Consider the following 12940-nt stretch of genomic DNA (forward strand, 5'->3'; position numbering starts at 1 on the left):
GTGATCAGAGACTTCACAGTGTGACTGAATCTTACAACATTCTTAAGCTTCTGCATTTTTAGGAACTTTAGGATGAACTTACTTCAGGTAAGCTCTTACCATGTGAGAGCCGTTATCAGATAATCACACACAAGCATCATGTCTGTGTCCTGCGACATTGTTGCTAATAAATACATTTGGGACTAAATGCTTGTTGACCTCCTGTATGTGTCTGTATGTGTAATCTGTACCTCTTTAGGAGGCAGGGGCCACGGTGGTTCATATGGCTCTTTGCTGAGGTGTGTATGTTCCATGTTGGTTCCTGCCGAGGTGGCGGTGCCTGTGCTCAGCTGGTGCTGGTGCCCGTGTCCGGCGTGTACGGCGTGACCGGCGTGTCCGGCATGTACGCTTTTGCCCACAAGACTTTGCACTGACTTAACCATGTTCTTCAGGTCCTCAGGGTAGGGTGTTGGATAGCGTTTTAGGTTTATCTCCACCTACATGACATTTAGGACTATATTTAATAAACAGGGCGTGAAGTAGCAAATTTAAATCTGCCAAGATCAGCATAAAGGCGTTGGTCACAAACAAGTAAACCTGATAAGGGAGCAAGAATAAGCACGACTTATTATCTGAAATCTTGCAAACATAATTCAGCATACAAGTGCACTGTTTTCTGCATGTGTTTCTGTCAGGAAACAGCATTGCAACTTAAAGCAAGGAGAGGCAACTGGAGGACAATTGCTTCCAATACTGGGGGGAAATCTACAGTCTGACGAAGCAGCTGGTCTCTGAATGAATCCTAGTAGCATATAAACCTGAAATCTGTAACAGCTGACCTGTCACATGTGTAAAAGAACACATAACATCATTTACCTGACCAATGTCTTGTTAAATGCATCATTTTTTATGTGCACTGTGTGATACTGCAGGGATTCATTTATGACATCTGCGTGGTGATAACGTTTTAATTTTAGGGGTAAATTGAATTCTAAGGTGCAAAGTATGCGGATGACCAGAAGCAGTTTTTCTATATCCACATGTGGTGTATAATTATGGAACTGTGTCCAAACATAACAGAGATTATTTTCATAAGATTTAAAGGGGTGCTAATCCCAGAGTGTCTGACTCAATGTAAAGCATGAAATATATATGTGGAGTATATATTGTTTTATTTATGTATATTGTGTGTGTAGAGTTGTATGTAAAATGTCTGATTATATTTTATATCGAGGAACGCTCATTGTAAATTAAATAGCATTGGGGGGATTATACAGTGGCTTGCAAAAGTATTCGGCCCCCTTGAACTTTTCCACATTTTGTCACATTACAGCCACAAACATGAATCAGTTTTATTGGAATTCCACGTGAAAGACCGATACAAAGTGGTGCACACGTGAGAAGTGGAACGAAAATCATACATGATTCCAAACATTTTTTACAAATAAATAACTGCAAAGTGGGGTGTGCGTAATTATTCAGCCCCCTTTGGTCTGAGTGCAGTCAGTTGCCCATAGACATTGCCTGATGAGTGCTAATGACTAAATAGAGTGCACCTGTGTGTAATCTAATGTCAGTACAAATACAGCTGCTCTGTGACGGCTTCAGAGGTTGTCTAAGAGAATATTGGGAGCAACAACACCATGAAGTCCAAAGAACACGCCACACAGGTCAGGGATAAAGTTATTGAGAAATGTAAAGCAGGCTTAGGCTACAAAAAGATTTCCCAAGCCTTGACCATCCCACGGAGCCTAAACTCACAGGCCAAACAAGGAGAGCGCTGATCAGAAATGCAGCCAAGAGGCCCATGGTGACTCTGGACGAGCTGCAGAGATCTACAGCTCAGGTGGGGGAATCTGTCCACAGGACAACTATTAGTCGTGCGCTGCACAAAGTTGGTCTTTATGGAAGAGTGGCAAGAAGAAAGCCATTGTTAACAGAAAACCAGAAGAAGTCCAGTTTGCCACAAGCCATGTGGGGGACACAGCAAACATGTGGAAGAAGGTGCTGCTCTGGTCAGATGAGACCAAAATGGAACTTTTTGGCCAAAATGCAAAACGCTATGTGTGGTGGAAAACTAACATTGCACATCACTCTGAACACACCATCCCCACTGTCAAATATGGTGGTGGCAGCATCATGCTCTGGGGGTGCTTCTCTTCAGCAGGGACAGGGAAGCTGGTGAGAGTTGATGGGAAGATGGATGGAGCCAAATACAGGGCAATCTTGGAAGAAAACCTCTTGGAGTCTGCAAAAGACTTGAGACTGGAGCAGAGGTTCACCTTCCAGCAGGACAACGACCCTAAACATAAAGCCAGTGCAACAATGCAATGGTTTAAAACAAAACATATCCATGTGTTAGAACGGCCCAGTCAAAGTCCAGATCTAAATCCAATCGAGAATCTGTGGCAAGATCTGAAAACTGCTGTTCACAAACGCTGTCCATCTAATCTGACTGAGCTGCAGCTGTTTTGCAAAGAAGAATGGGCAAGGATTTCAGTCTGTAGATGTGCAAAGCTGGTAGAGACATACCCTAAAAGACTGGCAGCTATAATTGCAGCAAAAAGTGGTTCTACAAAGTATTGACTCAGGGGGCTGAATAATTACGGACACCCCACTTTGCAGTTATTTATTTGTAAAAAATGTTTGGAATCATGTATGATTTTCGTTCCTCTTCTCACGTGTACATCACTTTGTGTTGGTCTTTCACGTGGAATTCCAATAAAATTGATTCATGTTTGTGGCTGTAATGTGACAAAATGTGGAGAAGTTCAAGGGGGCCGAATACTTTTGCAAGCCACTGTATGTACTTTCTTTTCTATTTACCATGTTTATAGTTGTTACTTTAATATTAATATTTGTATGTTCAAAATAAATCAGTCACTCAATCAGTCAATTAATGCTTTACTTGTAAAATATCATGTTAATCTTAATATTGGAGGTGCTCCAATAGCAAAAACAAAGATAAACAGACACCCTATTCATCTCATACGACCCCCCCTCCCCCCACCCCAAAACAGATATAGCTGACCTTGACCTTCCCAGAGTTGTCTTCCTCTTCTTTCTTGTCCTCAAAATCGAAGGCCACAGTCATCCTCTGTTGTCTCTGCTCCTCCCACAGCGTAGGATTAAAGCTGTCGCTGTCCGACTGATAATCTGCACACACAGCATAAATTAACAGCCGAGGGTTTAAAATTATAGTCAGATAATCTTTACCTGGGTTACACGCGCGCGCGCACACACACACACACACACACACACACACACACACACACACTAAAGGAGTTCGTACCCTCATCGTGTCGCGGCTGCTGGGGAAACATGTAGTTGGTCAAAACCTTCTGTTTGGTTTCTGGGTGGGCTTCTGTCTGCAGTGGGATCAGAGCCTTGGACTGCAGACACAGACACACACACACACACACACACACAGTATTGTTGTAGGAACTTTTACTGATGACATCTATTCCATTATGTCTAATTTTAACCTGCACCTACCCCTTTTCCTAAAAACAAAGATTTCTGCCTGCTGCTCATTTAAATCGCTCACACAATCAGCTGCAGCAGAGCTCGACTTCAAACGAAACCTGCCGAGTGCTAATGCAAATCACTTGGGAAGGGTTTGCGAATCAATTTTCCCAACAGGGAAAATAAATGTTTCATTGCATTCGGATTACAAATATCACAACACATCCTAATTAAAACTGCATCAAGACATTATAGTTTACATTTTCTATTTTCGGATACAATGCTAGTAAACTTTTCTGTCTTCCTCGCAAACTTTAATGCGGACCGAATTCCCATGACGTCAGAGTCGCCACTTGTAATGCATCAAACAGCATGAGCGAATATGAGTTTCATTACTGAGGCAGAATATGCCGACATAAGTGGTGATATTAAATGTAAATGTGTGAACGCTCTGCCATTAAACAAATTGCATTTGAATTTTAAATTTGCTTTCCTCTTCAGCAGGTAAATAACGTTCCGAGCTTCTTGGGACTCTTGATTTCGTTAATGGCTTTGATTGAACTTAAAAATAAAAATGCAAATGTCTCAAAGAGCTGAAGAACAGTTTGGCTGTTTTTTCTGAATGACAGCTAAAACTGCATCATCTCTGTGGACTCTCTGTGCTGTATACAGCGCATTCATTGCAGAGAGAATCAAATTCAGAGGGCCCATAAAATGATTCATTGCTATGTAGCATCTATCTTATCACTGAGAAGATTAACATGCAGCAAACTCTCACTGAAAGCACAAAATCAAGTAATTATCAGTTCATTGTAGTGTCTTTAAAAAACAAAACAAAGGAGAGAATAGTGAGAAAATGAACAGGAGCTGACATAAAATATTTAGCATGTGTATTTTTCATCATTATCACCCTGTTGTGAATAAATCTCCCTATTTTATTGATTTATCTTTGCCACACCATTTTGATAAAAAGCCATTAGAAATGAAACGCGACACTAATTGATAATTAACAATAAAAACCTTCCAGTGACAGTAAAAAGGACCTGTTAGTGACTCATCTCCATATTTATACTCTCGAGCTCTGCCAGAGTTACTTTGCATCATCAAAGTGAAGAGTAATCCTTATTTGAACCTCGGTGCAGGCCCTTTCAGCTCCTTTGCCCATTCTTTTTAAAAAAAACTCTCTTTACTGACTGGTTAAACTGAGCAGCAGCCATGAACAGCAGGTGAGATGAGCCTCTGTGCTCTGAGATGACCATGTTGGGGATATGTACTGTCTGACATTACACAGAGCTATGAGTAGAAGAGGTGGCTCATGGGCGGTACTTGTACATATGTTGACCTTATGTTAAATATGAGAACTCAGATATGTGATAGAAACTAAGGAAAGGATAAAGAGGTTGAAAGTCTAGCAGAGAAACACAATTTTATAAAACATGCCATAGCATAGTTGTGGTAATTTAATTACAATGTCGATTTCGTTGTGTGTTTGTGCTGCACGTTTGTTAGCACACATTTGTTAGCTACGTGCTCTCTTGGAGAGCGTGGGCAGAGAGAAAGAGATACCTGATTGTCAGAGAGCCACAGAGCTGCCAGGTCCTTCAGCTTAGTGAAGGTAAACGGTAGATTCTTTAACCTAATCGAGAGAGACACACAGAGAGGGGGGGAGAGAGGGAAGGTGAGAAAGAAAAAAAAAACAGAGATGTTTCATCACCCACGCACTGTACAGCCCGCAGAGCATATAACCATAGCAACACACTCAGCCATTCCCATGGAAACAGTAGACCGAACCGAAACGACCATTGAAAAAGTTTGCGCTTGTGTGTGCATTGTATCTATTCACTACTGAGTCATAAAGGAGCTCGGTCTCTGCGTGTGTGTTTGTGCGCGTGGGTGTACCTGTTGTCGCTCAGGTTAAGGACTCGCAGTTTGGTCATCTGTCCGATCTCATCAGGAAGAAACTCCAGTTTGTTGGACCGCAGTGACATGACAGTCACGTTCTTGCAGTTACCGATCTGAAACACACAGACAGTCAGATTACATTAGATATACATCGCATAGTGAGCAAGAGCCACAGCATCACAATTAACCTATATTACACTGGACATCTTCAGACTGATGAGTGTTAAATTACAGATTGTATAAGACTTTTGAGCATCTTTGTAAGGTGCGTTTGATGATGTTCAACACCTTACGTTTACAAAATGTAATAATGTTGTTTTTAAAGTGACCATAATTTTTGTTTTCCATTCAAACATGTAATATATTTAATGCATCCAGATTTATCATCTTCTCTTTCAATAATGGGCTTCAACCAACCTAAGCTAGTAATACCTAGCATCATAATAGCTCCGAAAAAGAACATCTGCAACATGGCTGACATCTGTTATCACACTTTGAACCAGATAAAACAAAAAACACTTTCCAAAAAGTTGACTGCTAAAATAATGATTAAGAAAAACAGAATGAAATTAGGTACAAATCATTACTAAATCATAACAAAAATTGGGACAAGGACAAGAATTTAATGCTCATTTTCAACTAAATGGGAGAAAAACATTGATAAAAAGTTGGGACATGGGAACAAAAGCATGGAAAAGTGTCACTCCTGGAGTGGATCCAAATACAGTACACTGAAGGCTAAGTAGTTTAACAAGACGTTTTAATAACTGACCACAAAAAGGAACAGCAATGATCTAAAAACCCCAAATGCAAGTGAAATCAATCAACAACAGGTGAAGACAATTACAGCAAAGCTGGCAATCTCAAAGGAAGGAAAAACAAATGGAAACTAGAATAAGAACAACAACAAAAAACAAACCTTCAAAGTAAAACAGGAAGTAACCAGAAGACAAAAGAGACGAGCACTAACAGGAAGATGAAACACAAGAAGGAAGAGACAGGAAACACTGAGTGAACTGAAACTACTATTATTAATTATGATCAAGACATGAACCAAAACACAAGGACACAAAAACCCAGGACCATGACAAAAAGTTCTTCAATGTAAAGAAACACCAAGAGGAACGTCATTAGTGGGAGCTAATTAGGTTAATTAGGAAGATGGTTAGGAGGAAAACGAGTGGCCCAGATTGGCTTTAAGAATTATGGACAGGGAGGGGTTCAACAGCTTCATAATAACATCTTGCAAAGTAAAATTACAAAGAATTTGAGGAGATGATCATCCAACGCACATAATCTCATTAAAAGATTAAGAGAAACCAGAAAATATCACTGAGTAGAAATCGCTTCACAGGCTTACAGAGACTTCAGTAAGTCACTGTCAGCGGACACAGTTTGTTGCTGAGAAGTCTGCCATGTTTTACTCAGTTGTATATAGCATTTGTATTCTATTTTTATCTTATTGTATATTTTATTCTATTTTATTCTACTGTATATAGTATTTTATTTTATTCTATTCTGTACAGTTGTGTACTGTATTTATTCTTATTGTATTCTAATTTTTGCTTCATAACTTTTGCACTGTCCACTTCCTGCTGTGACAAAACAAATTTCCCACGTGTGGGACTAATAAAGGTTATCTTATCTTATCTTATCTTATGTTAAGAAAGTAACCGTGTGCACTCGTGCACATAATACATGCTGTATCAAAAAGATTCATCTGATTTCAAAAGGCTTTTTTTTAAGTAATGGACATAGAAGTGCAAAGATTTCAAGATGTGTCTTCATCTCCATACCTCGCGGGGCAGCTCTGAGAGGAAGTTCTCATCGGCAGCGAAGGTTCTCAGGCTGTGCAGGTAGCCGATGGTGGGAGGCAGCGACTCCAACTCATTACAACTACAGTCCAACTCCTCCAGTAGAGACAGACTGAGTGGAAGGAACAAAGGCAGGAAGGAAGAGGCAGAGAGAGCATGACAGAGATAGAAAGGAAATCATTCTGCAGGCAACACAATCTCTTCTGTAACATTAAATTACTCAGACATGGGTTTGAAAGAATAAGAATGGCAGTATTCGTTATTCCTACAGCTGTCAACACATCATGTGATAAGACTGAAACAAGGAATGAATGGATGGGGGGTGGGGAGTACTGTATATGTATCCAAAGCCTGATATATATTTTTTGTTTGAGCAATAGAGTACTATTGTTGTCCAACACACACATCATTAAATGAGCCTCATCATTTAACTTGGTGACACGTCAGCCTCACACACTATCACGATAAATTAAAAGTGTATTAAAATAGTGTGTTACCTCACTTAAATGAACATTTGTAGAGAAGGTTAAGGACTCTCTGAGGCATTTACACACAAAATGTTTTCAAAGTGTTTTGCTTAGGTTTGTGCTGGAGTAAGCTCCACAGACATGTTTACCTAGTTTCAGACTTTTCATGGGATTTGTTGACAGCAACAAACACGACGACTGTCAGCTGCCACATCTTTAAACGTGTTATGATGAAAAGGAAAATTTGCACCAGTTAATAAGTGGCGAGTGTTGAGAGAGAGGGAAAAGATCAACACATTGAAGAATCCATCAGTTATTCAACCAGCCAGTCAATCAATAAATGACTTAATATGAATTTGGCCTCTTTTTATGGCCACCCATCTCATCCCCTTTGGATATCTTAAAATTCTTCAACCTGGATCTCAATTTCTCCACTCCACTCAGTTATACAGCAAGATCCACAGCAGGCCCACTACAGGACACTATGACCGCCCCCTTTGACTGCCATCATTGTCCTAGCATCACGCTAACAGCAGGCTAATGCTAATGAGACAACAATTTTACATTAATGTACTGTCCCTGTTAACATTGCATTAGTCTGCTATTATTATTCCCGATAGACCGGACCATCTGGGCCACCATACGGTCTGACAGGAAGGAAAAGGATAGGGGAGGAAACAAGAGGAGAAAAGAGGAAAGGACTTTCACACCCCACATTTAACTTCAAGTTTCTTTCATTTAGTGTTGCTTGTGTTCCCAATCACAAGATTATAATCCTCCTTTTCCAAGGACAAAAAAGAAAAAAAACTCAGTTCCCTCTGGTTTAAATACTCAAGATGCACATTCATAGAAGCATTAGTCATGGGCAAACAAGTTAAGATACGTAGTAAAAATATAAAAGGATACACTCACCAATCACTTTATTGCGTATACCTGTTCAACTGCTTGTTAACGCAAATATTGCAGTTACTATGCAAATATAATCAGTGCATTTTGGCATATAGACATAGTCAAAACGCACTGCTGCCCAAACCGAGCATCAGAATGGGGAAGAAAGGTGATTTATGGAATTTGAAAATGGCGTGGTTATTGGTGCAGGACAGAAACTTTAGAAACTGCTGATCTACAGGGGTTTTCCCAAGCAACCATCACTAGGGTTGACAAAAATCATCCAAATTCAAGGAAATATACAGCAAGTGGCAGTTCTCTTGGTGAAAATGCCTTATTGATGTCGGTGGTCAGAGGAGAATGGCTGGGCTGCTCCGAGCTGATAGGAAGGAGTCAAATAACCACTCAGTACAACCAAGGTATGAAGGGCAGATGGGCTATAGAAGCAGAAGACAACACTGAGTTCCCCTTCTGTCCACAATTTACACGGGCTCACCAAAGTTGAAGACTGGAAAAACATTGCCTGGTCTGGGGAACATTTTAATGATAATGTCAGAATAAAATTCCACTTTGTTTTGTATCAACAGTTCAGTGCTGTAGGTGTAATGATTTTTAGGATATATTCTTGACACACTTTGGTAATCATGAAGCTGTCTGTTACTAATCTCTGAGGAATGTTTCCAGCAACTTGTTGAATCTTTACCAAATATGAAGGCAGTCAAAAGGGGACTCAACTAGCAAGGTGTACCTAATAAAGTGACCAGTGAGTGTACGCTGCCATGATGGCACCTTTCTTATGTCTAATGTAGCAGAGGCTTTAAACATTTTAAGACTTTAGTAAGCAAAACAATAACAGTAGTAGTACCAGCAGCAGTATTCATTCTATTTATTTATGTTCTATGTGGATTCGACACATATCCAGTAAAGTCGATATGCAGTATTTATTCTACATGGAAACTGAAACATTGGGAAGGGATCACATTCATCATTAGTAAGAAACACTTTAAAAACTAAAGGTAAGAAAAGGACCTTTTAAGGGGAATTAATGGATCTACAGCACTACTTATTGAAGCTAAAACCTGGGACCTGTCCAGGAAGACAAAATGTTTCCAGTGTGCTCAGATACAAATCTTGCAAAAGTGTAATGATAATGTTAAACATGGCATCTGCACATGTTTATGCATAAAGCCACATGGAAAAAAGTATCAATTTAACGTGTAAAAACAAACAAACAAACCAAAAAACCCAACAGAATCAAATTATTCCCATCCAAACTGATGTAGTTTAATATCACTCTAATTCTGGGCCATGTTTGGACTGCATTTCGTCAAACATTTACCAGCTCATAACTTCTAACTAATCTCTAAATATCGAGAAAGAGATGAAAGAAAAGCACTTTAAGTGGAATTTAAAAAAAAAAGAAAACAAAAATCTTCTGCCTAATTTAATAAATGCTCATATTTTCCCAAAACAAATAATGGAATTACTGCCACCAAATCTGGACTGTGATGGATAATAATGAGAATGTAATCACATTACTGTAATCATTTTTACATGCAATCATTTCCATCTGAACGCTGCAGATTTTTACTGGTATGCTACTTTTTCAGTGAGAGTCTTACTCAAACGTTACATCCAAATGTCCCAACAAGAAGAAAATGCAAAGTCGTGTTTATGTTTGCATGTAATTCATGTATTAATGTGAAGATGTTTCCCACATGGACAGCATGTGGCAGCAAGCATGAATTCTTGTATCTGTAACACAGCTGAACATTTGTCTGTCTCTGAACACACCCCCGGATCCAGGAGGCTAATGTTACTCACCCTTGCTTGGGCTTCGGACTAACGCCGCGGCAATGCAGCAAACACAACACACAGAACCCCCCCCCAGTCATCAGCCAGCATAACAACACAGCAGCTAACAGCAATAAACAAGGAAAACAACAACCCACCAACGATACATGTCACCTGTGGAGATCATCTAAAATGACAGCAGGTTCTGCTGAAGGAGCTTTTAAAGTTTTTTGAAGAAAAAAAAGTATACACTATAAAAGTATAGATGTGTATTTGGCTTTGATGGAGTGTGTGTGCATTTTTCTTACCTCCCAATGGTGTTAGGCAGTGAGGTTAGCTGGTTGTCATCTACCTTTAGTGTTGTCAGCTTCTTTAACATTCCTGCAAACACACACACATGCAAAATTACTCTGTTCCTAGATCAGGGGCCTCAAACCTGTGGCTCAGGTGCTACAGTACATTCATCTCCACTTGCTCCCTGTGGCTGTTAGAAAAAGAAGATGAATATGGAAATAAACAGCAGTTTAAAAAAACGTATGAGTGTCTCTGGACTGTGGGAGGATTTCAGAGTATCTGCAGAGAACCAAGACACAACCATGACATACAAACTCCACACAGAAACACCTCAACCGTTGGTGTAAAGTGACTCTTTACACCAGGGGTAGGCAACTCCAGGCCTCGAGTGCCGGTGTCCAAATGTCAAATGATTAGTTCATTACCAGGCCTCTGGAGAACTTCGAGACATGTTGAGGAGGTCGTTTAGCAATTTCAATCAGTTGTGTTGGATCAAGGACACATCTAAAACCTGCAGGACGCCGGCACTCGAGGCCTGGAGTTGCCACCCCTGCTTTACGTTATCTACAGACTGTGAAAAGCTGACCAAGAATCCTGGCTACACATGAAAAACAGCCAAACAATACCACAATCAAAAACAACTGGGGTTTAATATTTCCAGCGTTTCTTATCGTAACTGCAAATATCTCTGAAAACAATGACCAATTTACTGAACAGTTTCTGATGCTCAGGTTGCAGGTAAACAAGGCACTATTTAGCTCCAAATTCTCTTTCAGCAAACCTCTTGGCAATGAATGGAAAAACACCCCAGTCAGCACAGTCACACACACCTAGGAATTCAAACTACAGCACAGTGATAATGTGTGGCATTTATCAGTAGTGTCAATATGCTTGCAATATTGTGTTAATATAGGGATGGCAATGTCAATATTTTATTAAATAAAATAAAAATACACTGGGAATACTATGAACAAGAGGGCTCATCGCATGCACCACCATCATGAGATTTTCCAGATTTCCCTAAATCAGCTCTACCGAACTGAAATCAGCTGATTGTAGCTCAAACGCACAGGAAGACAAAACATGTTTGTTTGAGGCTTTTTTTCTTTCTATCCGCCTGAAGCTTAGATAAGTGAAGAACCTTTGTCACGACAGTAACAATATAATTATAATTGTATTGTAATTACTGAATGTAATAAACTACAGCAATACTGAAAAATGTAATGTGATTAACACATTACCCCCAACAGTGGCCTTACGGTAGGGTTTGGGAGGTTTTCGTGTCGGTATGCTTGACAATCTCATTTTATGGCAAAAAAATAACTAAAGTGAGATAACTTTAGTCTTGTTGACAAAGTTTAACTCTGATGACAGTTGAAACAATCTGATAAATTGAGGTATGGTTTTGCAATACTTGGCATATTGTACAATGTTACTATAGTATCAAAGTATTGATATAATATATTATGGGGTGCCTGGTGATTCCCACCTCAAACAGCCAGCTACCCTCAGTGCTGCTGGTGACTTTTCTGTCTTTTGCCTGTGGCAATAACGCTGTGTGGATAATCATCGCTGAATAAAAAATATGCTAAAATATCCAATATTTTATTTAAATGTGCTGCTGCCCTACTGGTATATACTTAAAATGAAGCTAACACATTTCCATTTGCTTTCATTACTTTTAAAGTCATTAGGCTACTCAGAGTCTTTGTTTATGTTTGGAAAATGACAGAATTTAGGCTAGCTGTTGCTCTCTGTTTTCAGCATTTATGCTACTTAGCTAACAATGTTAGCTTTACTTGTCAAATCTTAAATTGGCCTCCACAAAAGCACAACAGAATGACCAGTTTGGTAAAAGTATAAAGTAGGTAACATTTTCTGAATGACTCATAGTGTTTTTTGTGCGTTTGCGTGTCCATATGTGTATACCTATAGAATCAGGAAGGTGCTGCAGCATGTTGGAGGATAGCAGCAGGTCTTCCAAAGCCTCGCAGCCCGAAATGTCCGCGTCCAATGTCTCGATACGATTCTTAGCCAAGTCCAAGTACCGCAATTGACGAAGCTTCCCTATTGACTATTGTGCGGGGAGAAAAGAACAGAGTAAAGACGAATAAGCAGAAATCGGAAAAAAGCATAGACATGTTCAACTGTATATGCTCACATGAAGCTTTTTGTCCCAACTTCTGCTCACCCCTGGTATAGTCTGCAGAGAGTTATTATCAAGCCATAGCTCCTTCAGATTGTGGATCTGTTCCAACACCTCCGGCTGACATGCGAAAAGAAAAACCGACATTTTCACTGAACACACGCTATAAATTATACATTTAGACTTCGCAT

General features: G+C 39.7%; 1 protein-coding gene across 14 annotated transcripts in view; it reads right to left on the bottom strand.

The window, feature by feature from the left end:
* The window catches only part of lrrc7 (leucine rich repeat containing 7), a 133135-nt gene that overhangs the window by 27685 nt on the left and 92510 nt on the right, over window positions 1–12940 (bottom strand). For 7 of the 14 annotated variants that reach the window (XM_084910714.1, XM_084910712.1, XM_084910708.1 and 4 more), the window contains 10 exons: window positions 12765–12869; window positions 12533–12677; window positions 10618–10690; window positions 10340–10357; window positions 7143–7272; window positions 5344–5459; window positions 5011–5080; window positions 3272–3371; window positions 3011–3135; window positions 231–476 (listed from right to left, as the gene is read on the bottom strand). In XM_084910714.1, coding sequence (XP_084766840.1) covers window positions 231–476; window positions 3011–3135; window positions 3272–3371; window positions 5011–5080; window positions 5344–5459; window positions 7143–7272; window positions 10340–10357; window positions 10618–10690; window positions 12533–12677; window positions 12765–12869 — 1128 coding nt within the window. The remainder of the gene's footprint in view (window positions 1–230; window positions 477–3010; window positions 3136–3271; window positions 3372–5010; window positions 5081–5343; window positions 5460–7142; window positions 7273–10339; window positions 10358–10617; window positions 10691–12532; window positions 12678–12764; window positions 12870–12940) is intronic. The other 7 variants (XM_084910718.1, XM_084910713.1, XM_084910715.1 and 4 more) reach the window with 5 other exon arrangements.

This window comes from Perissodus microlepis, chromosome 17, assembly GCF_051167445.1.
Source record: "Perissodus microlepis isolate ML-2025 ecotype Zambia chromosome 17, ASM5116744v1, whole genome shotgun sequence".
In the NCBI taxonomy this organism is placed as follows: Eukaryota; Metazoa; Chordata; class Actinopteri; order Cichliformes; family Cichlidae; genus Perissodus; species Perissodus microlepis.